This window comes from Carcharodon carcharias, chromosome 12, assembly GCF_017639515.1.
Source record: "Carcharodon carcharias isolate sCarCar2 chromosome 12, sCarCar2.pri, whole genome shotgun sequence".
NCBI lineage: Eukaryota > Metazoa > Chordata > Chondrichthyes > Lamniformes > Lamnidae > Carcharodon > Carcharodon carcharias.
In genome coordinates, this window is record NC_054478.1 from 60,168,344 (window position 1) to 60,196,224 (window position 27,881).

At 39.9% G+C, this 27,881-nt stretch overlaps 1 protein-coding gene across 15 annotated transcripts in view; it reads right to left on the reverse strand.

Moving 5' to 3' along the window:
* Positions 1–27,881, reverse strand: part of scn1laa (sodium channel, voltage-gated, type I-like, alpha) — a 190,635-nt gene that overhangs the window by 94,091 nt on the left and 68,663 nt on the right. For 14 of the 15 annotated variants that reach the window (XM_041200429.1, XM_041200421.1, XM_041200417.1 and 11 more), the window contains 5 exons: positions 23,129–23,367; positions 21,399–21,572; positions 20,799–21,155; positions 19,861–20,337; positions 7,952–8,072 (listed from right to left, as the gene is read on the reverse strand). In XM_041200429.1, coding sequence (XP_041056363.1) covers positions 7,952–8,072; positions 19,861–20,337; positions 20,799–21,155; positions 21,399–21,572; positions 23,129–23,367 — 1,368 coding nt within the window. Of the gene's footprint in view, positions 1–7,951; positions 8,073–14,062; positions 14,072–19,860; positions 20,338–20,798; positions 21,156–21,398; positions 21,573–23,128; positions 23,368–27,881 lie in introns of all 15 variants that reach the window. The other variant, XM_041200420.1, reaches the window with a different exon arrangement.

Here is a 27,881-nt window from a genome sequence, read left to right on the forward strand (position 1 = left end):
TGAACCCTGGCCCAACTCCAGTCCCACCCCCATGAAAATAGCAAGTGCCGTGTTAGGGGCAGGACTTCCAATTTCCAGGTTTGTCTGCCTTTTTTATGAAGATGTAGAGGCTTCTCTCATGGTGAAAATCCAGGCCCCAGTCCATAACAATTGCCTAAAAACTCAGACTTAATAAATCTTTTAATTGTCAGTCAGTAAGAAACATAACCAAAAATTCAGGGACAAATGAACAGAATCAGCAGTGCCCAAACTGTTTGGCCCAAAAATGTGCAATCTGTTTAGCTGCACAGAGCTGCTTTCAAAGCTTGCATAGGAATATAGGAGCAGGAGTAGGCTATTCAGCCCATCGAGCCTGCTGCATCATTTAACACGATCATAGCTGATCATCCACTTCAATGCCTTTTTCCCCACACTAACCTCATATCCCTTTATGTCATTGGTATTTAGAAATCCTTCAATTTGTGCTTTAAACATATTCAATGACTGAGCGTCCACAGCCCTCTGGGGTAGAGAATTCCAAAGATTCACCACCCTCTGAGTAAAACAATTTCTCCTCATCTCAGTCCTAAGTGGCTTCCCCTTTATTTTGAAATTGTATCCCCTAGTTCTAGACTCCCCAACCAGGGGAAACATCTCACCTGCATCAACCCTGTCTATCTCTTTAAGTATTTTATAGGTTTCAATGACATCACCTCATATTCTTTAAAAGTTGAGAGAATACAGACCCAATTTCCCCAATGTCTTTTCATAGGAACAGTCCCACCATACCAGGAACAAGCCTGGTGAATCTTCATTGCACTCCCTCAATGGTAATAATATCCTTCCTAGGGTAAGGAGACCAAAAGTGCACACAATATTCCAGGTGCGGACGAACCAAGGTTCTATACCAGGCTTGTCCAAGCCGTGGCCCACGAGCCGCATTGTGACCCGTGAAGCACCTCCATGTGGCCATGGAAGCCATTGTCCAGAATGCCGTTAACACGGGTCAGTGGGGTTGAAGATTTCTACAAGGGGCTGCTCCTCCAATCAAAGACCGTTCTGCTCCACATTTGCTGCTGATAGGCTCACTAGTGTTCCTGCCTCAGTGTGTAGATGGGGCTTGCAAGTGTTATGCCACCCACCATTCCCACCCTCCTGAGGTCCTTGATCTGCTTGGTACACTATCTCCAGGTTGAAGGGACCATATTTCTGCTGCTGACTTCCTCAGCCTTTTCTCTCCACCCTGTTTGGTTAGAGAGACAGCCCACCAACTCCCATTCTTGGGAAAGATCACCTCATTGCAGCCTCTCAAATCCTGCAGCAAGACCTCCAGGTAAGAGTGAGAGTCCTGGGGAGCAGTCTTCCCAAAGCTCCCCTCCATTCCTGAAGTTGCCGCAGCCTCAACATTGCAAGTGCTGATGAGGTATTCTAAACCACACTGTAGTTCCTTTAATTAGAATTCCATCATCCATTCTGATTGGTTGGAGGACCTGGAAGCGGACTGTTAATTCCGTGGCTCAGTTAAAGACTCAGCAAAGCCCCCACCATTTGGGTTCCCAATCCACTATTGGTCCCATCATTTGGCCGGGGACTAAGTTGAATAAATTTTACCCATTAACTCTGCTTCTCTCACCACATTTGCTGCAAGACCTGCTGAGCATTTCCAGCATTTTCTGATTTTATACTAGAGATTCAACACTTCTCAAGCACTGCTGCGCAGTCTGGATAATCAGTTTTTTAACAAATAAAACTAAAGGTACTTTAATCTTAATTTGGGCTCTCAATCCATGTTCCTGGAACCAACCTATGAGCACTGTTTTTGCGTGTTTATGCCATAAAGTGAAGCTAGTCATGTGAGCTAGCTCTTGAATTGAAAACGTTATTTTGTGAGCGCACAGGTCTCCTACAATTGCTATAAGTTGTATCAGTTAGGACATTACTTTATACTTTGCTGTGCAAACTCAGTGGGCTGGATTTTCGTGGAGTTGGGGAGACTCCACAGAGCATTAAAAATGGCATAATTCCAGATTTCCCACCCCCATTCCCTGCATCCCCAATTTTCGCTAGCACAGAAGAAGGTTGCGGGTAGCCAGCGCGCACCCTGGAATCCCATCCTGGCCAGCTCATTTGTGAGGGTAGGCACCTCCTAGCCTCCTGCAATTTTCATGAAGTCAGGCCAGCTTCTCAATGACTCATGGTTCATGGCCCTTCATCCAGGCACAACAACGCAGACTTCCATTAGTTTGTTGAAACAGGTGCACATAAATGCTTATACTTTTGCTATTGGTACTTTCAGGTCTGGTTGATAGACACTTTCATAGGGTTTTAGTAATAGCAGTTTTCTAAAAGAATGTTTAGAATGGCTGTTGTTAAGCGTTTCCACACATGCCACTGTTACAATAAAGTTCATTGGTTCTGTACAGTGTGTATGCTGAGTGAATGGGCACGTAAATGCTATGAGTTGGCATGGGTAATATGAGGGGCCATTGTAGGTAAGTTGCAGGGCATGGGTTGGCATTAAGGATATGAAGAGCCATTGGGGGTTTGGGGATTGTCTATTCTCCCAAAGTATGCTGCTTGAGTTTGTAGTTTCTCGAAACCATTACTCATTATTTGCATCAAGTATTTACACATTTGGACTTCTAAATGAGGCTTAAGCTTCTCCTCCTTCCAGATCTCTCTTACTTTTCTATCTTGTGATCTGACATCATTATTACATCAGCATCACGTATGCTTTTGATTTTCACCATTTACTCTACAACTCTCCCCAAGTCTTTATCCCTATCATATTCACATCTTCCTATATCTCCCCGCACAGTCTCAGACCTCACAGAGTTAGTCTCTGAGGTATCTTGACCAATATCTCTGATCTCATTCTGATCTCCTTTTGAGGTCGAGGATATTCCGTACTCTCCCTTATCCTCCTGGGTGGCTGTAGAACTTGAAGTCTTTCTTCTTCTTCATCAGGATGTGAGTAGTAAGGCCAAATTTCTACTGGTTTTCTCTCCAAGGATATTAAGGCACTACAGTTTCTCCTCATGATACCTGGTCTGTGCCAATCCTCCACAATCTTGGTTGTGAAGACTTTTCAATGATTGTGCCTTCTTTCTGTTGGTACTAAACCCATACTCTCTCCCTGGGTTTCAGCACTGGTAACTCACATGCTCTATGCCTGTGATTAAAGTTCCAAGCCTAGTTGCTTCCCTGTTCTTCCTCGCCCTGTTGTACCTTTTCATGGTTGTTCGTGATGATATTGGGTTTGAATTTTTGTTCTAGAGATGGAAGCTGGGTTCTCAATCACTTATCTGTAAGTAACTCTGATAGTGAGAAACCATTTTGTAGTGATGAGGTTCAATAACTCAGGAGAGCTAGATTAAGGTCTTCATTTTTCTTTGATAAATCTTCGACGGTTCGTACCCCTTTCTCAGCTTCTCCATTCACTTGAGAATTACAAGGTGAACTGGTTACATGAACAAAGCTATATTTGTTTGCAAAATTGTGGAATAGCTCATGAGCAAAGTGCTGCCTATTGTCGGGCACTATGATGTCCGGGGTGCTACATGCTGCATAAATTCGCCTGCGGATTTGGTGACTCCTTCTGCTGTGATACTATGCAATCTGTTTACTTCAATCCACTGTGAGTAGTAATCAATGCCAATAAGGAAGATTTTCCCCCTAAAGTCCATTCCTTGTTGCTCCCAAGGTTTTGATGGAAAAATAGAAGATAATAGTGGTTCTTTTTGTTCTTGGCTGTTTATGGCACAAGTAAGATAGTTAGAAATCAGTTCTTCTATAGAGCAAGTAATGCCTGACCACCCGACTGATTGCTGTGCTCTTGGGTGACATTTTGCTATTCCTAGATGACCTTGGTGAAGCCTTTGAAAAATATCTAGACAAAGTGCTCTTGTTGAAGACCAGTAAGCCATCAATGGCTATGAGGTGCTTGTGCTGTTCAAAGTACTGCTGCAGTATTATGTCAGTGGGGAAATAGTCTGGCCATCCTTCCAGACAATATTCTCAGATTTGGAGACATTCTTCATTACATTGCTGGACTTATTTTATTTCTTGCAACTCTTTTGCAGTAGCTGGTAGGTGCTGAGTGATTAAGGAAGTATATGCTTCTACCTCCTCGATGAACTGTAAATCCTCTTGTTTGGTTCCTTTTGATTGTATTCGTGACAGTGTGTCTGCCATTATTTGAAGCTTCCTTTGTACATACTCTGTGATGGAGTCATATCTCATCAATCTTAGTCTGAACTGCTGGATTCTGGGTGACATCTTTGCAATTTATTTCATGTTCAAGAGGGTGTCTAGTGCCTTATGGTCTGTTTTAATTTTGAAACACAATCCCAAAACATAGTTTGAAAATTTTTTGCACGCCATGCTGCTGCCAATGCTTCTTTTTTAACATGGCATATCATTGTTCTCCTTCTGTTAGTGACCCGTGGCATAATAGACTGGTCTCCACTTCACATCTCTCTGCACTTGAAATAAAACTGTCTCAAGACCTGTAGACGATGATCTGCTGCTATTGCGGTTGCTAATTCTGGGTTGTAATGTGCCAAGATTTCATAAGAGATTAAAGGTTGTTTAATCCTTTCAAAAGCATTTTGCTGGTCCACATTCCTGTCTCAGCAGCTGTCTCAAGGGCTTGCTGACCCTTGCTGAATTTAGTAGGAACTTGCCTACTTGGTTGATCATTCCAAGGAATCTTTGAAGCTTAGTTATGTTCCTGGATTGTGGAAATTCTCTGATTGCTTTAGTTTTTTTTTGTGGATCAACTATAATTGCTTGGACCATGTGACCTCGAAACTTGGCCATAGGTTAGGTGAACTCACATTTTTCATTCAATGTTAGGCCTGCATCCCGTAAGACACTCAGGACTGCTCTGACTCTGTGATCATGCTCGTCTCTCATGGAGCCATATACTAGTGTGTCATCCATATGGCATATTACTCCTTTCATGTGTTCTAGAGTGTGAGGCACTGTTCTCTGGAGCAGAAGCTATTCCAAAGGGCAATGTGTTGAAACAATAACAACCATATGGTGTTATAAACGTAGTCAGCAATTTTGATTCTTTTTCCAGAGGCAACTGCCAAAATCACAGTTCGCATCCAATTTGGTAAATAAAATACTCTTGGCTACTTTGGCAAGGCTCTCATCCCCTGAGGCAATCGGTTAGATCTCAAGTTCCACTGATTTGTTTAGTTTAGTTAGATCATACAGATTCTTATAGAACCGTTCAGCTTTTGGACCGTAACCATTCCTGAACACCATTCTGTTTCCTCAGTTCTGTTTGCCTCACAATCTGAACTGCTTTCACAAGTGTTAAATCCTCTCTTGTCTGTAAGGGTACTGACAATGCTTTGTCTAGGACCCCGATTACAATTCTGTCGCGAATCAGCTCATCCTTTAAGATTTCATAATCGCAGCTCCCTGCCAGCCTATAGAGATCGTTGATGAACAAATCCATGATTCTCATGGTCTTTGTTTTCTTTTATTAAATTTACTTTCTCTATCATTAAATTCTGATGGGTGCTGAAATAAGAATTGAAAGTTTGCAGGACTTCTTCATAAGAAGTTGAAGTCGCATCAACCCCCTACCTTGTGATAGATCCTACTGCATAATGTCATGACATGGCCTTTCTTAAAATCTTTTTTGTGCAGTCCTGAAGAAGTTCTGTACCTTGTCAACCCTTTTCTCCAGTTTTTCCAGTTCTGGGCCTGTTGCAGGCCTTCTGAACTCTGAAATATTCTGGGAGAGTTAGTGTGGATTCCATGCTTCTGCTGAGCCCTGGAATTGTTCCCACTTCTCTGTTGCTGTCTGCTGCTTTGGGGCTGTGCTCACTGCTGTCCTGTCTCCATATCTTATCTCAGCTTGTATCTGCTGCTCATGTGATGTGCTGGTGTCTTGGTGAATCTTATTTATTTTTCTTTTGTCCTTCCTTTGAGAATCTCTTTTCTTGTCAGCCCTGCATCTTCTTTTTAAGGTCTGCTGGGTCTTTTACTCATTGCCACCATGTACCATTGTGTGGTCACAGTCTAGACGGGGGTTTTGAGGATTGTCTATTCTCCCAAAGTGTGCTGCTTGGGTCTGTAGATTCTCAAAACCAATACTCTTTAATTACAGCAAATATTTACACATTTGGACCTCTGCATGAGGTTGGAGCTTCTCCTTCCAGATCGCTCTTACTTCTCTGTCATGTGGTTTTATTAGATCAGCATCATGTATGCTTCTAATGTTAACCCTTTACTCTACAATTCCAAAGCTTTCAGGAAAATCCTACCCTATGTCTCTGCTGCAATTAAGTGAAAATTGCATAATTGTGCAAAACCAGCTGGCACATTGTTTTCAAGGCCATGGAGATAGTGCCTGAATTATTCCCAGTAATTTTACTACTGCTTTCTATTGCACACCAGCGCCAGAATGAACAGCAACATCACCACTATATTGTAAAACCACCTTGAAATGTCCTATTCAAATTGATATGGTTCAGTAAAGTTGCTGGGTATTTGAAGAACACAGATAGAATTACTAAACACTTTAAGTCTAAAATGTGCAACACAAATTGGACACTGGAAGGTCCAATGGGGTTTATAGCATACTCATTGCACTTCTCATATGTGCCATTCACCAAATTGCTTCAGGCAGCATGTAGGTGTTCAAGGTGTCCACCTCAAACTGGCGTTTGTCCCATTATCCATGCAAATACCCAATTCACTTGTTGACTATTTAAGTCCCCTTTCTGATATTGGATTGTGCAGTGCATGCTGAGTTCGGTTTTCTGAGGTGAACAGCAGGCAAATCAGTAGTTTTTAGAGGGGCAAAGAGCAAAAAATGATTTTACTTACCTGTATGTGGCATCAGAGCAGGACAAGCTCCACATCAAAACTACTGATTGCTGCCAGCCATCATTTGCAAACCCTTTCCTCACGCCCAAAACGCTGATACACACTGCAGACTCACAGTTAAGGCCAGTGCAGGTCTACCTGCCAGCTGGTCTCTGTCTTCCTTGTTACTGGTGCCCTGGCTCATAAAATGCAGCTGGCATGGTGACCACATCCTGACAATGCAGGGGGACCAATTTTGCATGGCACTCTTGCGCTTTAGTTTTAGGATGGGAAAAAGAATTCCTGGACCTTGTTATTAATGGAAGTTGCCACTTAGCGTTAACGGGTCTTCAATCTCTTTTAAAAATTTCAGCAAAATTAAGAGCTGAAACTTTCACAAATAATTCAGAAGTTAGAATTTTGTGATGTCCATAGCTGTAACATTATAAGGCTTGGGGATGAAGTTGTAAACACATTAAATAGCAGTTGCATAAAATATATTTTTTCTCCACGATATGATGAAAACAAAGATGTTCAACCTGACTGGGGCAAAAGTAATTCAGTTTCCAGTTGGAACACATACATGGAAAGTGATAAAGAAAATACCAATGTCAGCAACGTTTTATTTAAGATATAAAGACTATGCTTTAAAGTAATCGTAAAGGAAATAAAAGGGAAGCTGTAGCGCACCACTTCCACCAGCCCAATACTGCCAAATATGTTCACTTGCTGTTTCTCTAGATACAAAGATAAAATATATTTCATGTCTGACATGAGATAGATAAACTAATTCACTTGCTTCTACTTATATTCTGATGCTGTAAATGTTACAGATCATTGAAATCCGTATGCTATAATTTTTATATGAAACCGTTTTATTAGTATCAGAGGTTCCCTTCGCTACTGGTCATCATGAGACATAATTATATTACACCACAGATAATTACTAAAATCCTTTCAGATTCTGACTAAAAGTAGAATAAATGTCCAGAGCATTGCAGTGCATATTCTTGGTTATTTTGTCAACAGACACAGGTGAAAACAGTAATAAGAAGCAAATGAGGAAACAAACACAAATCCGCCATATTTTTTGCCAGGCACTTCAACAGCTTTAGTTGTTATCAGCAATGCAGATAAATACCTTCAGTAAAGCATGCTTCAGGCTCCATGGATTCTTCTGGTATTTCTTCTGGTTGTTCCCCCTCTCCAGGTGGATCCCTGTCAACTGTGCTCCCTTCAGATGAGCTGCTTTCAGCGAGTTTCTGTCAAAGAGGCCCAAAATATGCTATTTATCAGGATAGGTCACTTAAGTACCTAGCAGCCAAGCAGGTAATAATAGCCTCTGAGCAGTGGATTTGATGTTGCCGAGATTTCTTTTACACAATTCGACTGAATATAAGTTGAAATGACTGGTGTAAGGCTTGTATTATCATGAAATTGCATGTGGATACATGCATAAAGTAAACTGATATACATATCCATTACATTCAAAAGAATATTTATGTCACTTCTAAAAAAGGCATGAAATATTTATGAAAATACACATTTAATCCAACACTCCAGGTGTAATCTTCATTGACATGAAAATACACTTTACCATTCAGTCTGTAAGGATTCCAAGCTTCTGCAATTTCTGAGCATCAGAAAGGAAGATCAGTACATTAGCTTTATGAAAACTGTTGTACATTTTTAAACTTTGTTTGCTACTAAAATGGATGAACTAGGGCAGTAGCACTCATGGATCAAAGTGGTACACATACTTGCTCATGAGTTTTAAAGAAAATGCAGATTCCTGTTGATTCTATCTGCAGGCTCTGATGTTTTTATCGTAAAAAGTTAAAATCATCTGCCAATTAAATTCCTTTATAGCTTTAATAAAGGCACAAACAAATTATCTGTGTGCCAACATGCGAACAAGTCTGGGTACTACTCTGAAATATGAGAATCAGTAGCTGGGCATTCCATTTGTGTAGTCTGGGAAACAAGATATTTTGCACAAATTCATCTATTACAGCATTCATGGCTGCCCTGACAAACCAAGTAAAAAGATGATGTAAGCAGGCGATACGCAGAAGGTTATTATTTAATAATATAAAATTAAAATCGTGTTTACTTATAAGTTCTACCTGATTCTCAATTAAAAATAAGAACTATGTATTCTTCTTTTACAACAAAGAAGTTCCTCAAAATTAATCCTAAATTACGGACAGTGCCACTATTTTGATTTCTCAACTGAGCTGGAATAAAGTCTTTAAGGCTTTGTTATAGAAATTATAAGTCACTCCACTTAAAAGCAAGTTAGACAAATTTGATCCACATGTAGATTTCTCCCTCCATTCATCACTGTAGTAAGAAACTTCTATTTGCAACAAGTAATTTCATTGCAACTACAGCCTTTTCAACACAGCCATGCACCTCAATCAACCACAATAACTCTGTGCCTTCTTACTCAAAAGTCTCTATCATTAGTACCTATCAGTGTCTCTCAGTTTCATAACCCAAGCCTCGGTAAGCGTTATAACTGTAATGTTCCACAATATAACAGCAGAAAGCAACCTGAATGGACTCAAAGCAGTGCATTCTATCCAAAACAGCATTTTAATTTGAGACTGAATAAGGAAGAATTTATTTGAAATTATATCCACCTAACTTACAACTCTTTGGATCAGTTTGTTAACATGGATCAGCTGCCAATCACAGTGAACTGTGGGAGCAAAGGCCTATGCACCAGTGGCTGACAATTACAGCAAAATATTTCCAGGCATCAGTATGATTGGCCATCAGTATTTTTGATGATATTCTGTTAAACTTAATATTAAATATTAACTTAATATGACTTAAATATTAAATTGAACTCAAAAACTAAATTAAAAACACGAACATACTCAAATTCAGTCGCCTATTAAAATATATTGTGATTCAAGGGAGGTTCTCCATAATTACATTCTGATTGAACTTATTGTGACACACTGCAAGTGAAATTGCCAATTCTTACAAAGATATTTTATATTCTTTTAAGGATTGTGATGACCAATAATTTCCAGTCTGCTCTTTAAACTGTCAAGCACTATATTATTTGTTTTTTTTTCCAAAAAACAATGGATGGTTCATGTTTTAAATGTTAATCTATTTCAGGCAGGTGACTTAGATCAGTTTACTTCTTTGTCCAAAAATTTGAATCTTTTAGCACAGTAATAACCAAATTCCTTTAAGAGCAATTTTTGCAAAAACACAAGTTTTTTGTGGAAGCTTGACTTTCTGTTAAGAGAGATAGAAATTATATATGTTTAGAATAAGCAGTAGATTAGCAATTCATTTCTAACTGGTAGTGACACTGACCAAGTACAATAATTCTACTGAAACAATGATCTAGAAGTATTAAATTTCCTTGATGTAAGTCGGGTGCACATTTTATCATGTTCGGTCTTAAAAAAACTCATTGAACCACAATGTCTTTAGATTACCAGCACTGCATGCATCATTCCATCAAGTACTACTAAGTATAGGTAATCTGCAGCTCCATGTACCAAAAACATTGTAGTTTATCTTTCCACACCATCAAATCAAATGATTCTGAACCTTTAGTTCACTTATACTGCGTGTGTCAAAAGTGCAAAATATGCAGTTTAAGTTGGCACTAGCCAAATAGCATATTGGTATTCTACAAGTTACTTTCACTAGAATTTGGTCTTCAGTTTTGGTCAAATTAATCAACTTAGAAATCCTCTGCCAGCTTTGGGGTTAGTTTGGTTCAGCTGCCCGACTGTTTTCCTGCAGAATGACTAAAATAGTAAGATTTCTTGTTGCTTAGCTTAAACCTTGCATCCCTAATCAATGTTATTTTTATTTATAATTATTTCTATTTTAAACGTATAAATGCAAATAGAAAAGCATCAAATATGCTATGGATTGAATACAGTGGGTGAGCTGAAACAAGACTTATTAAAAATGCCAAGAAGCTAATGCTGAACTTAAAGTCATCTGATGTTTAAAGCGCTGGGCCATCAGAGGAAAAAAGAAAAGACAAAAAAAAACATGTTATTTAGGTGGATAAAGAGAATTAATAACCTTTAGCAATAGTTTAATTTTTACAGCAATGAGCATTAATTAGTTTCCATGTACAACAAATTGGTCTTACAATTCTCTTCTCAATGAAAACTGGTCTGCTTCTGGTATACAGCTGTAATAATAACCAGATAAGTTAGGCTAGATAGGCGGCAGGAGGTAATACACCTTTGTGAACTTTATGGTTAGTCATTAACAAAGAAAATGAAGAATACTAAGGCTAAAAATAAATAACACAAAGCACACCATTATATTTGCTACATTCTTAATGTCTATAGCTCAGATCCCCTATATGTTGCACAGGGACTTAAAAGATGCTTCAAACTTCCAATGAGGATAGGAATAAATCACAAGCTCTGTGTTTTATCAGAAAATACTTCATCTGAAATTCTTACCCAAGTGTACATATGAGTTATTTTTAAACATGATCTGTTTTTCCTGAAAATTTAAAGGATTAGCTGTTGTGTCTGTACCATTTTAGTCATGATAACGTGCTATTTGATATTTATTAACACAGTTAACACTACTTAATTCTGATTTATGTATTTTGTTTTCCTAGATAAGTTGCATGTAACTGCTACCAAAAGTCACAATATGCCTTATGTAAATATTTTCAATCTTCTCACATATAGAGCTGGACTATCATCCTAGAGGCTGGTAGTAGGAGTTGGGGAATTTACTAGCTCTGCGTGCCCGCCTCAGGAGAAAGTGCCTGCAAAGGTGGGATATTTGATCCTGGGGTGGGCGGTGGGGAGAGGGGTGGGTATGTGCTGGAGTCCCAGTCACACCAAAAATAATACAACAGAAAACAGCTAAGAATGCATAATGAAGCTTAGCTAAGAGCCCAGACTTCAATTAGTCTGATGAGACAGCTGCACCCAAAGGAAAACACTGCTTGATTGACAGCTTCCTTTCCTAGATCAATTTCTCAATATCTCAAGGTTTATTTACACAAGATAAAGAGGTGTCAAGTGCTTGCAGCATCTGCAGTTGATACTTTAAAGAGCTGGTTTATTTACACTTTTATAGTTAAAGGAGTTCTTTGTAAAAGAGTTATGAATTAATGACCCTTTTTTAGAGCTTTTCCACACATGCTATTGTTACTATAGGGTTCATTGGTTCTGTACAAAGTGTACACTGGATAAATGAGCATACGTTGGCACAGAGGGTATGAGGGGCCATTGGGGATGGGTGGAAGGACATAGGTTGGCAAGAAAGGTATGAGGGGCCACTTGGAAAATATAGAACGCAAAGAAAATGTCAACAGGATTAGACAAAGTCAATGTGGATTTATGAAAGGGGGATCATGTTTGACAATACTACTGGAGTTTTTTGAGGATGTAACTAACAGAATAGATAAAGGAGAACCAGTGGATGTGGTGTATTTGAATTTTCAGAAAGCTTTTGATAAAGTCCCACATAAGAGGTTAATGTGGAAAATTAAAGCACATGGGATGGGGTAATATATTGCCATGGAATGAGAACTGGTTGGAGACAGAAAACAAAAAGTAGGAACAAATGGGTCTTTTTTGGAGTGGCAGGCAGTGACTAGTGAAGTACTGCAGGGATCAATGCTTGGGCCCCAGCTATTCACAATATATATCAATAATTTGGATGGGGGAACCAAATGTAATATTTCCAAGTTTGCGGATGACACGAAACTTCGTGGGAATGTGGGCAATGAGGAAGGTGTTAAGAGGCTTCAAGGCGATTTAGACAAGTTGAGCGAATGGGCAAACGCATGGCAGATGAGGTAGAACGTGGATAAGTAACGAAATTATACACTTTGGTAGAAAAAACAGAATTGCAGAGTATTATTTAAATGGTGATAGATTGGGAGATTTTAATGTACAAAGGGACCTGGGTGTCCTTCTTCACCAAACACTGAAAGCAAGCATGCAGGTGCAGCAAGCAGTTAAGAAGGCAAATGATATGTTGGCCTTTATTGCGAGAGGATTTGAGGACAGAAGCAAGGATGTCTTACTGTAGCTGTACAGGGCCTTGGTGAGACCACACCTGGAGTATTGTGTGCAGTTTTGGTCTCCTTAGCCAAGAAAGGATATACTTCCCATTGAAGGAGTGCAGCGGAGGTTCACCAGACTGATTCCTGGGGTAGTAGGATTGTCATATGAGGAGAGACTGGGCTGACTAGGCCTGTATTAGAAGTATAGAACCATTGAAAAGTTACAGCACAGAAGGAGGCCATTCAATCCACCTTGTCCATGCCAGCCCAAGGACACCCAGGTGCCCTTTCTAATCCCACCTTCCTGAACCCAGCCCATAGCCCTGCAGCTTACAGCACTTAAGCTGCAGATCCAGGTACTTTTTAAAAGAGTTTAGAATTTCTGCCTCTACCACCAACTCGGGCAATGAATTCCAGACACCCACTAGCCTTTGCGTAAAAAAGTTCTTCCTCATGTCCCCCCTACACCTTCTGCTACTTATCTTGAATCTATGTCCCCTGGTTCTAGAATTATCCACCAAGAGAAACAATTTTATCCTGTCCACTCTATCTATTCCCCTCATAATTCAATCAAGTCACCTCTCAACCTTGGTTGTTCTAAGGAAAATAACCCCAACCTATCCAACCTCTCCTCGTAGCTACACTTTTCTAACCCTGGCAATGTACTTGTAAACCTCCTCTGCACTCTCTCTACAGCTACTATGTCCTTCCTGTAATGTGGTGACCAGAACTGCACACAATACTCTAGTTGTGGCCTCACCAGTGTTTTATACAATTCCAACATTATATCCTTATTTTTATATTCTATACCTCTGCCAATGAAGGAGAGCATTCCATATGCCTTCTTTACAACCTTGTCTACTTGAACTGCTGCTTTCAGGGACCTGTGTACTTGTACGCCAAGATCTCTCACTTCATCTTCCCTCTTAGTATATTCCCATTTATTGTGTAATCCCTGTAACTGTTTGACTTCCCTAAATGTATGACCTCACACTTCTCTATGTTATGTATTCACTGGAGTTTAGATGAATGAGAGGATATCTGATTGAAACATATAAAATTCTAACACGTATGAGCAGACTGGATGCAGGGATGATATTTCCTCTGGTTGGGGCGGGGGGGTTTAGAACAATGGGTCACAGTCTCAGGATATGGGGTAGATCACTTAGGACTGAGATGAGGAGTAATCTCTTCACATGGTGGTGAACCTATGAAATCCTCTACCTCAGAAGGCTGTGGAGTCAATGAATATATTTAAGAAGGAAATAGATAGATTTCTGGACTCTAAAGGTATTATGGGGTATGGGGAGAGCGCGGGAGTTTGGCATTGAGGTAGAGGATCAGCCATGATCATATTGAATGGCGGAGCAGGCTCGAAGGGTCAAATGACCTACTCCTGCTCCCATTTTCTGTGTTTCTACAGAGGGCAGAGGTTGGCATGGAAGCTATGAAGGGCCACTGGGGACAGGTAGAGGGACATAAGTTGGCATGGGGGATATGAGGTGCCATTGGGGGTAGGTAGAGGGGCTATAGGTTAGCATGGGGTCTTGGGTAACCATTGTGAATGGGTGGAGGGACATAGGTTGGCATGGGGAACATGGGTAAGACCTTTTGAACTTACCTTTCAAAACATTCGCTCATCCAGACTATGATTCACGACACCTCTGAGGAGTCATGAACAACGACTCATTGAAAAGCTGGCTTGACCCTACAAAAATTACAGAGGGCTAGGAGATGCGTATCCTCATAGCTGGCCAGGTCAGGAGTGTAGGATGTGGGCTCATGTCTCACACCAGCCTGCACCCTTATCCTGTTTTGACAGAAATTGGGAACACTGGAATGTGGCTGCGAATCGGGTCCTGACTTCATGAAAATCCACCCTAACGTCATGCAAAATTTCACATTATTATGAGACTTATGCGGGAGTTACATACAAGAAACCTTTCATACAAGAAACATAGGGCTGGATTTTCACAGCCTTGTGGAGACAGAGTTGGAGCTAGAGGGGGTGGGAATATAGATGAGAACCACATCTCAATGAAGTTAAAACTGAGAAGAATGGAAGCCAATAAGACCCCTCAGAGCAGAGGGAAAGTGCTACAGGAGGATTAGTTTGGGCTGCAGGCAGAAGGTGTCCTGCCCTTGACTCTGTCATATGGCCATGGAGCTCCAGGTGCAAACCACACCCCCCCCCCCCCCCCCACGCCCCAAGCCCCTCACTAGAATGAGGCCTCCTCCATTCCTGTCACTGGAGAGGTTTCCCAGGAGCAGGCAGGGAACTGGATCGGTTCAGCAGCCTATACCACGGAGTCAGGCAGCTAATTAAGATGATTAAGGTCCCAATTTGAACAATTTTGCAGCCTCGCAGCTATTCTGCTGCCAGTGGAGCCCAACGGAGGTGGCCTCCCTGCAGTAGGCTGAGGATCTTTGGAGCTCTAACTCCATGCCCTAATTACAGAGCCAGGGGCAGAATGCATGGCCCAATCTAATCCTCTGGAGGCCTTTCCCCTCTTTTTCAAGAGGCCTTACTGTCTTTGCTCTTCCTCAGTTTGTAATCTCATAGCTCTCCAGTATTAGACATGCTTTATGGGTGCTATGCCTCTGTGCGATCGTAGACTAAGTAGGACCAGAGCTGCTCTCAAACACTGTTTCATTTTCTATAGTCCATATTTGTTCAGTTTAGGATAAATGAGTGTGCAAGAGTTGCCAATGCCAAGTAAAGAGCATAATCCATGTAAATACCTGATGTCCTGACATGGCCTGTTTTTTCTTGGTGCATCATGTTAACATTTGTGAAATCAAAATTAAACTTTACTAGATTTCCACAGCTTGTAATCAGTTCATTTCAGCTCAATATCATTTTCTCAAAAAGCTGCAACGTTTGGCAAATGGCTATTCATAACAACATAAACTGTATACACACCTGTATGAGTGATATTTAAGCTAACATCTACCAAGAAATTTTCATTTCCTTACTTTTAATTTACTGTTCTCAATGATCACTTAAATCTACTTTGAAGTCTGGATGGATGTTGCAATTATTCAAGAAAAGAAAACATCAAGAAGAGAACCAAAACTCCAGTTAATGCAAGTTTAAACTGCATCACTTATAAAATATTCATAAAATATATGCACACAAGCTAGTCTGATGTAAATACAATATAAAACATAACCACAGTGCATTGAATTAAGATCGCTTGTGAAATTCCTGTGTTTTTTCTGCATCACTTCCCAAAGCAATCTCATGCTCAAACTTGAATTTGGTTTTGAAAGCCAAATTTTTATGCTTTGAGTGTTTTTTGAAGTCAATCCATATGATGCAAACTCATCAGATCTTTCCACCATGTTTAACATTGGGTAATTGCTAATATTGTTTTATTAATAGGTGCACACTCCTAACTTAAGTAACCACCTGCCCTAGAATTCTCTACGATGATAAGCTCATATTATTTGGACCTGATTCTTTTCAGGTTTTCTTTATTTTTGTATCTTCCTATCCTTCCCCCGAATGCTGCAGTTTCAATTACTGCTTTCAATCATTTCATATATTTATTTATTTTTATTCTGATTTTGTTTATCAGTTTCTGTCCCTGCCTGTAATTGATGTTGAAATCTCTGACTGTTTTCCCTTGTATGATCTTAATGGGACACAGCCCTATTATTTTTCTAGTTGCCTCTTTGCCTTTCAGTAGAAGAAAAACAATGACCAAAAAGAAGTGAGATTTAGACAATTACACGTTACATGTAAAGGCAAAAGGGGTAAAGATTGTAGTGAAATTGTGAGAAAGGTTTTTTTTGCAAGGCCAGAAAATGTGGCAGTCTGCATAAATCAAAGATGGTATTAGTGTTGTATGACTTTCAGATATTCTAATTTGGGTAGAGTAGGCTAGTGGGTATGGTACTCGATTAGTAACTCAGTGATTGCAAGTTCAAATTCTATCATGGCAAGTTACGAATTGAATTCAAGAAGTATGGTAATTTGAGGCTAGCACCAGAGAACTAACCATAAAAAAGCTTCCAGATTGTCATTCCAACCAACAGATTCTCTAATGTCCATTAGGATATGAACCTTGCCACCCTTATCCAACTGTGGGTGACTTCATGCCCTCAGAATCAGCAATAAATACTGCTCTGCCGCTTTTGTCCACATCCCACCAATAAAGTAAAAGAAAACTTCAATGACCGTCAGGTGTTGTATGCAGTAGAAGTTGTAAATATTACAAGGATATATTTAAACAAATCAATATTTAATTATTAATAATATGTCAAATTGTTATTGCTTCTGGACTGGTTATTCTTGTCAAACATATTCAAGTATCCACAAGTTTCTAAGCACACAAAAATGTATTCATGTTACTGTAACAAAATGTTTTTTTATGCACAAAATTAACATTTCTACTTAGAACACATATGTCACGTGATGTCATAAGTATCTAAGAACAGTTGCACCAGAAAAACTATTTTGCACTAATTACTGTTGCTCCAAAGGCTTAGTTCCTGCCAACCTGTGACCAAGATATCTGGCTTTAGGCAAGTGTATTTAGGGGAAGAGTTTGTGTTTCATATTATGCTAATGGAAACACTATGGGGGTAATTTAATTTTTTATCATCAGGCAAAACAGTTGATAACAAATAATCAGTCCATTTTATACCTCATCCCTATTTTTCCATTGAAAAAGTTAAAATTACCCTGTGCTTGGATTACTGAGCAGCTTGTTCTGAAGACTTTTAAGCATGATCAGTTTCCGTGCATCATCTGGCAGACTGACCAGAAACATTTTTGTTTAAAGAAAACCAGCATAATAATTCCCTTAAGTTATTTAAAATAATATTCTGTCAACATTCTGCGCAGTATTGTTACATTGCTACATCATGTTTCCATTTCTCTGGCTTAGAACAGGGCTAAGCGACGAATACAACAGCTCTGTTGAAATACAACTAACAGCTTATAGCCCTACCTTGTAACCTGTGAAATAGGTCTGCTGGCATTTTCTTGATGTATTAATAATGCAGTGTTCCATTCTAATGCTACACCACTCCATACAAGAGAAACCTATCTACAATTGTACAATATATAGGTCAAGATTTGATTTTGTGTACTCCAGAAATGCTGAAAGTTAAAAATTGACACAATGCCTATTTTCCAATCTGATTAAGAGAAAAATACATTCAAAATACACACTTGAGAAACAGAAAAAAATGGAAACTATATACAATTTCAAACATTTGATATGCAGAAAGATCACTACTGTACTGATTCCTATTACAGTACTAGAGTTTGGAAAAGTATTGGAAAATTTAGTTAAAAAACTAGATTGCTGAGACATTTGAAGTAGAAAAGGATATTAAAAGATGGAGAGGTTTAGGAACAAGAGTTCCAATGCTTTTATTGCTGAATGCTCTTACCTTAAAGTGCAGCAGAGGAAGAATGAGACTCACAAGCCTGAGTTGAAAAAATGGGAAGTGCAAAATAATATGGCAAGATTGAGGATGTTACAGAGACAGAGCAGGTGAGATCAAAGAGGAATTTGTAAAAGAGGATTTTGAAATGAACACATTTGAGAGCAGAATGCTGGTTAGGTCAGTAACGACAATAAATAAGCTGAATTTAGTCTGGGAAAGGTAGGTGCCACATGGTAGGCTGTAGAATCTGAGCCAGGAGATGAAGATGGCATGGATAAGTTTCAATAACAGTGGAGATGAGATAGAGAATCTAGTGTGAGATCTTAGACAAGCAGAAACAAGTGGCTTCAGTGATCACCAGGGTCTAGGGTTAGAAGCTCAACAAAGGATCATCAAGTTATTTATGGAAACTGTTTTCATGGTTACAAGTTGTTGATTGGCAGCATGCAAATAGGAGAAAAGCCAAGGACATCTGTGTGGATGCAGGAAGGGAAGGCACATATGCTGGCTGTATTGAGAGAGACATGGTGAGGGCAGTATAATGGAGGTGAAGTGGTGCAGCAGAATGGAGTGGCTGACCATATTCAAGGCTGCAGAGAGTGAAGGACAACGAGGAGAGATAACAAGAGCGTGGTAGTAATCTCAAAGGATATAATCACTAATTTTGGAACAGGCAGCCTCATTGTTATGGACAGAATTCACACTAAACTGAAGGACTGAATGCATTTAAGGATCTCAGAATGGAAGGGAAAAGTAGAACTAGAGGTTTAGTCGGAGACAATAGTAAAGCAAAAGAGTGCTTTTTGAGGAAAGGAATAATGGTAGCAGTTTTGAAGTGAGACATGGGGGGAGCAATGCCTGTGGAAAATCAGCTGCTTATTATGTCAGTATCCACTGAGTCAAAGTGACAAGAGTTGAATGGTTTGGACTTGGATTGAGAGGGATTCAAGAAGCCATAAATCAGTCTCATATAGGGCATGAATCTGTTGAGAGCTGGTGGGGGCAGACTTGGGAGAAGCTATCAAGTGTTGTAGGAGTTGAGGAGAGGACGAGTCAGAAAAAAAAACAAATGCAGTAATTCATGTAGAAACCATTCTATTGGATTTTTATTAGTAAGTCAATGTTGAGCTAACAATAGCATTGTTTAGTAATATTTAAGTATTGACTCTGCACTATCCATAGCGATTTTGAATACGATAAAGAACTGATGAAAAGAGAAATATGGTTATACATAATTGTTCATGTCACTTTTAGTTTATTATAATTATATATTATCATGCATCAGTTTTATAAATACATAGAATTTAAGATATTTCTCTCATTTATTGTTGGTAATTTTTTAAGAATTAAATTAAATGGATTAAAGCATAGTTTGAAACATATCTCAAAATCACATAGCCTTTTCTTAAATTGTCACAGGTTTTAAGACATATTGTAACATTAAAAATACTATTGTAAGTAATTTATATAACTTTAGGCTAGGTTACTTATATCTTCTTTATAAATGCTGAAAATATTCAACTATAACAGCCTTACCTTTACTTGCAATATCATGCCACATATAACCGTAATTCACCTTTATTTATTTTATATAACAGAAGAACAAAATACCTTCTTACCTCTTTGCTTCCTTCCAGGTCTGATTCACTAGTAAAGTCTTCTGTGTTTAGGTTTTCAAAGTCTGATTCTCCCACAGCTATTGGCACAGTAACAGTGAGACTTGGATTGTGAATAAAGGACATGTAGTCACTTTCGTCTGCATTGTACTTCCCAACACTACTGCCAATTCCACTGGTGGTGCAATTTCCATCCTTATGATAGTCAATCTCTTTAGTGATTTCAACTGTTGTATGATCAGAGATGTATATGTCTCTCTTGTTATGCAAGTCATCAAGAGGTTTGATGTCTTCTGTGACTTTCCTTCTGATAAAGGTTCTCTGAAAAAATTGTCGGACATTTCTTTTTATATAATCAACACCTCTCTGTATCCTCCCCATAGCAATCTGTAAATTGTTCATTTCACTGTCATCATCTGTAGCAGCAAGGTTGTCAGCACTGAATGAGCTCAGTAACAAAGCCAAAAACAAATTCAATACCTGGAGGTCAAAATGTATAAATATATTAACCTTTGAATATATCCAATACATTCATACATAAAATGGGCAACATAAAGCTTTTTCTGTTTTTATTTCCAGATTTCCATATTCTGCAGTATTTTACTTTTCATTATTTTGGGTACTTTGTAGTACATGCAATACTTGTCCTGTGAACCATCATGAATGTATACACTAGGGACTGCCTTCTACCAAGGCAATATTCTTCGCCCAAACCTTAGCAACTACTAGGTGCAATGTGTACATTTAATTTTTTTTCAAAGTATCTTCAAATAGCAAGTGCTACAAATTATTAAAATCTTAATTTACACAATACACTATTAGCAGTAATATTAGTTTTAATATTTTAATATTTTTTTAAAATTTATTTTAATATTAGTCATTTTTCTTGTTCACTTACTATTCTAATCATAAAAGATTTTCAAAAATATTTTGTTACGTACCACAAGGTTACCAATTACCATGACCATCATAAAGACGATGAGGCACATAGACTGACCAGCTACTTCCATGCAATCCCACATTGTCTCAATCCATTCTCCACACAATACACGGAACACGATTAGAAAGGAATGAAAGAAGTCTTTCATATGCCAGCGAGGCAGTTTACAGCTCTTCTCAATTTTACAGACACACTCCTTGTAGCTTTTACCGAAGAGTTGCATGCCCACCACAGCAAAGATGAAGACAATGATGGCTAACACCAAAGTCAAGTTGCCTAAAGCACCTACTGAGTTGCCAATAATTTTAATCAGCATGTTCAGTGTTGGCCATGACTTCGCCAATTTAAAAACTCTGAGCTGAAAAACAATGGTTCATGATAAAAAATATTATTCAGCATAATAATATGTTCTTCAGTAGTTTTATCATTTATCTTCAAAGTTCCCACATCTAACTCCTTTGAAAAAATAAATTAAAATGTAATTTGCAATTCTCCAAAACCAAGCATAAATAAAGCAAAGTGTATTTTCAGCTAACTGTAATATTGGAGCATTAAAGTGTAAAGTGTATAAAACAGGTTTACATAAAATACTTATAATTACCAATCGGAAAGATCGCAGCACGGATAGTCCTTCCACATTAGCAAGACCAAGTTCCATTAGACTGAGACTCACAATGATGCCATCAAAAATGTTCCATCCTTCTTGGAAGTAATAATAAGGATCCAGGGCTATGATTTTGAAAATCATTTCACCAGTAAAGATACCGGTAAATACCTGGGTGAATATATGGGGGTTATTGCTTCTTTTTTTCACATTTCACTAGAAATTAAACATTGCATTCTGTACAATTTCTGGCTATCAGTTCTCACAGGATCAGTAAGTATAATAAATTGATTGAGAAACTGAAATCTTTTGAAGATCACAGTGTCCTTACAACTGTGGGGCAAGTACATTCATTATTTACCTCGCACCCTAGGCAGTCAGTTTCTACTAGTTTTAATGGAAAAATGGCACCAGGGTATTCAATCGTTAGCTGAATTCTCTGGTCGGCGAGCGGGGGCGGGGAACGCTCATTTAGATTGTCAGTTCGGCGGGCGTGCAGCTGTGTCGGCTGCGCACCTGCCGAACTGTCAAAGGCCTATCAAGGTCATTAACAAAGTAATTTAAGCTGTTAGGAATGCTGCCCGTCCAACCTTAAGATTGGCGGGCAGGCGGCCTTCGCATTCTTCGTTAAACCTCATCTACGGGCGGGATGAGGTTTCATGGAGGGTTTATTAATTTAATAAAAAATTTTGAAAAAATTAATGGACATGTCCCAGCTGACAGTTTCACATGAGGGGACATGTCCTTAAATTTTTTTTTTATTAAATTTTCCAGAGGTTAAACTAATCTCCCTGAGGCACCTTCGTATCTCAGGTAGATTTCTGTGCTCTTTTGCCCGCGCGCAAAAGTGTGCTGACCCCGACTCAGGGAATCCCCCCTGCCCGCACAGGGAGCGCACAGCGCTTCTGGGTGTGCGTCACGCTGTAAAATGGCAGCGCGCACCCGATCGGGTTCGTGCTCACTCCCGCCACCCCAGCGCAAACCCCCTGACAGGGGTGAAATTCTTTCCCATGTTTTCAATTTTTGCATCAGTGTTCTACTTTTTCACATATTGTTATCCTCTGTCTGGGAACCTGGGCTATCATGCTTTTAATGGAAAACATATCATTTAAACAAATAGATTAATGTTTTTGCTAAAATAATGGATTTTTTTCAATTTCAACTGAAGATTCCATTAAAAAGTTTGAATGTTATGCATTAGCCTTTTGCACACTCATCACCAAAAAGAGAACATTGAAATTAATGTGGCACTTGATTAGCTTTGATTTTGAATCTTTTGTTGCAACCTTAACATTTTGCATAATTATATTCTACAGTAAGCATAAATAGACTATATTGGCAAAAGTCAAATTTTTAGCCTGCAATCAATGCTCACTTTAATGAACTGTAATGTGAAGGTTGAATGTAGTTGGACAAAGCTATAATGTATTTTAATACAAGTGGAATAAATAAATCTATCAAATCGTATTTTAGAGTTCCATGTTATATGAACAAAATTTAGGAGATGTTCATGAACCACTTAGCAGGTGCTTATTTCAACATAACTTGGTTACCTTGTTAAAAATGTTCCACTTGCATTAGCAAGCAAAACTTAATGTATTATTGGTAATAATTGGTTGAAAAACACAACTAATATTTGCCTAAACAAAACTTTATTTTAAAAATAATTGCAGGCCTCCTCATAGGGCACCCTATAGGTCAGCAGATATTGTTTGCAGAACACATACCAAGTTCCCATATGTGAGTACACTTTCAAAGCTTTTCGTCATTGGGTAATGTTCCATGGCCATAAAAAGGGTGTTCAGCACAATACAGATAGTAATAGCGAGATCCACAAATGGGTCCATCACAATTAAGTGAACAATTTCCTTTATTTTTAGCCAGTGTGGATGGCAGTCCCAGATCAAGAATGTATTTGCAAATTTATACCAGCATGGGGGACATTTCTGTCGAGATTCTTCAAGTTCTAGAAAAGACAAACAAAATATGGTTATAACAACATAGCTAAAATTAAGAGCAGCAACAGTAAATGGTAACAAAATTGAATAGCGCTCATATTTTTGACACTGTGGGTGCAGTTTCAGGCCCAAACACTTTTATACACACCTGGTTTGGGCCATGCTGGATGCCATTTTGGGTAGGTTGTTAATGTAGGTGCAGGGAATATGAGCCGGAAATATGCAAAGTAGGCAGACCTTAATGTCAGTCAGCATGCAACGTGGTTTCACTGCAGCATTTTTGAACTAAACATTCCAACACCCACTTACTCCCAGTCATGGGCGCTGTATTTACTATGCCCCTTGGTCTGTAGTATCACAGTGTCTTTACAGTGCAGAAAGAGGCCATTTGGCCCATTGAGTCTGCACTGGTGGTCTGAAAGAGCATTCCACCTAGTCCCCCCGTCTTATCCTCGTAACCTTGCACAATCTTTCTTTTCAGATAGCAATCCTTTGAATATCTCGAGCAAACCTGCCTCCACCACTCTTACAGGAAGTTTGGGTGAAAAAAATTTTCATCACATCACATTTACTCCTTTTGCCAACTATTTTGAATCTGTGCCCTCTAGTTCTTGATGTTCTCTTGAGTGGGTATAGTTTCTCACTACTTACCCTGTCCATATGCCTTAGGATCTTGAATACCTCTATCAAGTCTCCTCTCGGCCTTCTTTTCTCCAAGGAAAACAGTCCCAACCTCTCCACTCCATCCTCATAATACAGTTCTTCATCCCAGGAATCATTCTTGTGAATTTTGTCTGTACTGTCTCCAATACCTTCACATCATTCCGCAAGAACAGCACCCAGAATTGGATGCAGTACTCCAGATGATGCATAGCTAGCATCTTATACAAGTTCAACATGACCTCCTTACTCATGTACTCAATACCCCTATTAATAAAGCCTAAGATACTATATGCTTTATTAACTGCTCTCTCAACATGCCCTGCCATCTTCAGTAACTTGTATACATAACTGAGGTCCCTCTGTTCCTACACCTCCTCTAGAGGATCTCCCTTTATTTTATACTGTGTCATCATATCTTTCCTGCCAAAACGAGTCACCTCACACTTCTCTGCATTGAACTTTATCTGCCACTTGTCTGCCCAACCCACCATCATGTCTATGTCCTTTTGAAGTTCAAGACTATCCCCATCATAGCTGACAACATTTCCAATCTTCGTATCATCTGCGAATTTTGAAATCATGCCCTGCACACCACAGTCTAGGTCAGTAATATATATCAGGGAGAGCAAGGGTCCCAGCACTGACCCCTGAGGAACCCCACCACAAACCTTCCTCCAATCTGAAAAATAACCATTTATCACTATTCTCTGTTTCCTGTCACTCAGCCAATTTCTTATTCAAGTGACTACTTTCCTTTTTATTCCACGACCTAGAATTTTGCTCACAAGTCTGTTGTGTGGCACTGTATCAATGCCTTTTGAAAATTCATATACACCACATCAAGAGTGTTTCCTTTATCAACCTTCTCTGTTACCTCCCTAAAAAACTCCAGCAGTTAGTTAAACATGATTTTCCCTTGATGAATCCATGCTGGTTTTCCTTAATTATCCTGCACTTGTCAAAATGATTAATGGTTTTATCCTGTACTATAGTTTCCAGAAGTTTCCCCACCACTGACGTCAAACTGACCGGACTATAATTGCCAGCTTTCTCCTTGCACTCCTTTTAGAACAAGGGTTTAACATTCACAGTTCTCCAGTTCTCTGGCACCTCCCCTGTGTCTAAGGAAGACTCGAAGGTTATCACTGGTGCCTCTGCAATTTCCACTCTCACTTCCCTCAGTACCCTTGGATGCATCTTATCTGATCCTGGTACCTTATCTATTTTAAGGAAAGATAGCCTTTCCAACACCTCCTTCCTCTCGATTGTAAGTTCTTCTAGTGTACTAGTTACCTCCTCTCTCACCTTGGCCTGAGTAGTAAGTTATTCCTTTGTGTGGACAGATGCAAAGTACTCATTCAACACCTCTGCCATTGCTCCAGCCTCCACTTGCAAGTCCCCTTTTTTGTCCCTAATCGGCCCTACTCTTCCTTTTACCACCCTTTTATTATTTACATGCTTATAGAAGGCCTTTGGATTCCCTTTTATGTTCGCCTCCTTTCATTCTCTCTCCTTGTTTTTCTTATTAGTTTCTTCACTTCCCCTCTGGTCCTTCTATTCAACCTGATTCTCCATTGTATATTCTGTTGTACGCACACTTCTTACTTTTCATCTTTACCTCTATCCTTCTTGTCATCCAGAGAGCTCTGGATTTATTTCTCCTACCTTTCCCCTTCAAGGGAATATACCCTGACATTGCCTGCAATTCTTTTTCTTTGAAGGTGGCCCATTGTTCAGCCACTGTCTTTTCTGCCAATGTTTGATTCCAACTCATTGGAATCAGATACATTCTCATCCCGTCGAAGTTGACTTTCCCCCGATTGATTATCCCTGCTCTGGATTGTTCTCTGTCCTTTTCCATGATTAACCTAAACCTTATGGTGCAATGGTCACTGTCCCCTAGAGGCTCTCCCACTGATATTTGGTCCATTTGAGCCAACTCATTCACCAGAACCAGGTCCAAAAATGCATGTCCGCTCATTGGACTGGAAACATACTGCTGTAGAAAATTATCTTGAACACATTCCAGGAGCTCTTGCCCCTCTTGTCCTTTTGTACTATTCCTATCCCAGCCTATGTTTGGTTAATTGAAGTCCCCCATTATGATTACTCTATAACGTTTGCACCTCTCTGTGATTTCTTTGTAAATCTGTTTCTCCACATCCCTTCCACAAGTTGACGGTCTACATACTACACCAATCAATGATATTGCACATTTTCCATTTCTTATCTCAAGCCAGAGAGATTCTGCTCCTGACACCTCTGAAACATCCTCTCTCTCCAGTACTGCAGTGCCTTTTCTTTCCTTTGATGTGTCTCCAAAAGCACTAGCAAACTTCCCTGTGAGGACACTAGTCCCAGTCCTGTTAAGGTGTAACCTGCCCTTCTTGTAGAGGCCCCACTTGCCCCAGAACCGATCCCAATGCCTCAGACATCTAAAGAGCTCACTCCTATTCAATTTCTCCAGCCATGTGTTGAACTGCTCAATCTTCCTATTCTTATGTTCACTAGCACGTGGCACTGGGAGTAATCCTGAGATTATTGCTCTTGAGGTCCTGCTTTTTAATTCCCTTCCTAACTCCCTAAAATCTGCTTTCAGGATCTTACCCCTTTTCCTACCTATGTCATTGGTCCTAATGTGGACAATGACCTCCCCCAAAAGGATGTCCTGTAGCCACTCCTTGACCCTGGCACCAGGGCGGAAACATACCATCCTGGAGTCATGTCTACAGCCGCAGAAACGCCTATCTGCTTCCCAAGCTATGGAATCCCCTACTACTATAGCACTTCCACTCTTCCTCCTCCCCTCCTGTGCAGCTGAGCCACCTGCAGTGCCATGGACTAGGCTCTTGCTACAGTCCTCTGAGGAACCATCTTGCTCACCAGTATCCAAAATGGAAAAGCAGTTAAAGAGCAAGATAACATCAGGGGATTCCTGCACTACTTGCCTGTTTCTCTTAGATATTCTGGCAGTCACCCATTCCCTCTCTGCCTGGGTACCTCTAAGCTGCAACCACCTCGCTAAATGTGCTATCCACGTAATCCTCAGCATGAGGGAGATTGAGAAGAGGCTGCACAGAAAAGGACAAGTTATTTACGAAATGGGGAGGAAGGTTAAAAAGGGCCCATAGCAGGATGCCTTATCCATTTGTGGCCTTCCAGGAGCATTTCTCTTACCTCAACCCAAGCCAAGAGTAGTGTGTGCTTTGACTCGGTTTTATGAAAGAGGTGCTCATGGAAATCTGCCACATACAGCAAGCAGACCTGCAACCTCAGAGCCAGTGGCTGCATTGGTGACTGTAGTCCTGATTTTCTTTGCTTTGGGATCCTTCCATGCTGCAGTAGGCAACATCTGTAAGATCTGCCAGTTTGCCATCCATTGTTCTGTAAGGGAGGTGAGTGATGTCCTTTATGCCAGGAGAGGAGTTCATCGCATTCTCCTTTTTAAAAAATTTGTTCCAAGAGATGTGGGCATGGTTGGCAAGACCAGCATCTATTCCGCATCCTTAATTGCTCTTGGGAAGGTGGTGGCGAGGCATACAGCCAATGTCCCAGACTCCTCCATCACCAACTCTGGGTATGGTCTGTCCCTCGCAGATCAGACCTACCAGAGATGGCGGCACGATTGTATATAGGCACCTGATGCAGGCAGAACGTGTACAATGGCTTTGCCGGTATAGCAAGCTTACCCATGATGCAGGATGCCATCGGCTGCACATACGTGCCTTTGCAGTGCCACATCTAAATGAAAAGACACAACGCAACCTAAAAGAGATCCAATCCCTGAAAATGCAGTTTGTGTGTGGCCATGCTCAGTGCACCATGCAGATGAATGTCTTCCAAGCTAGCAGTTGGCACT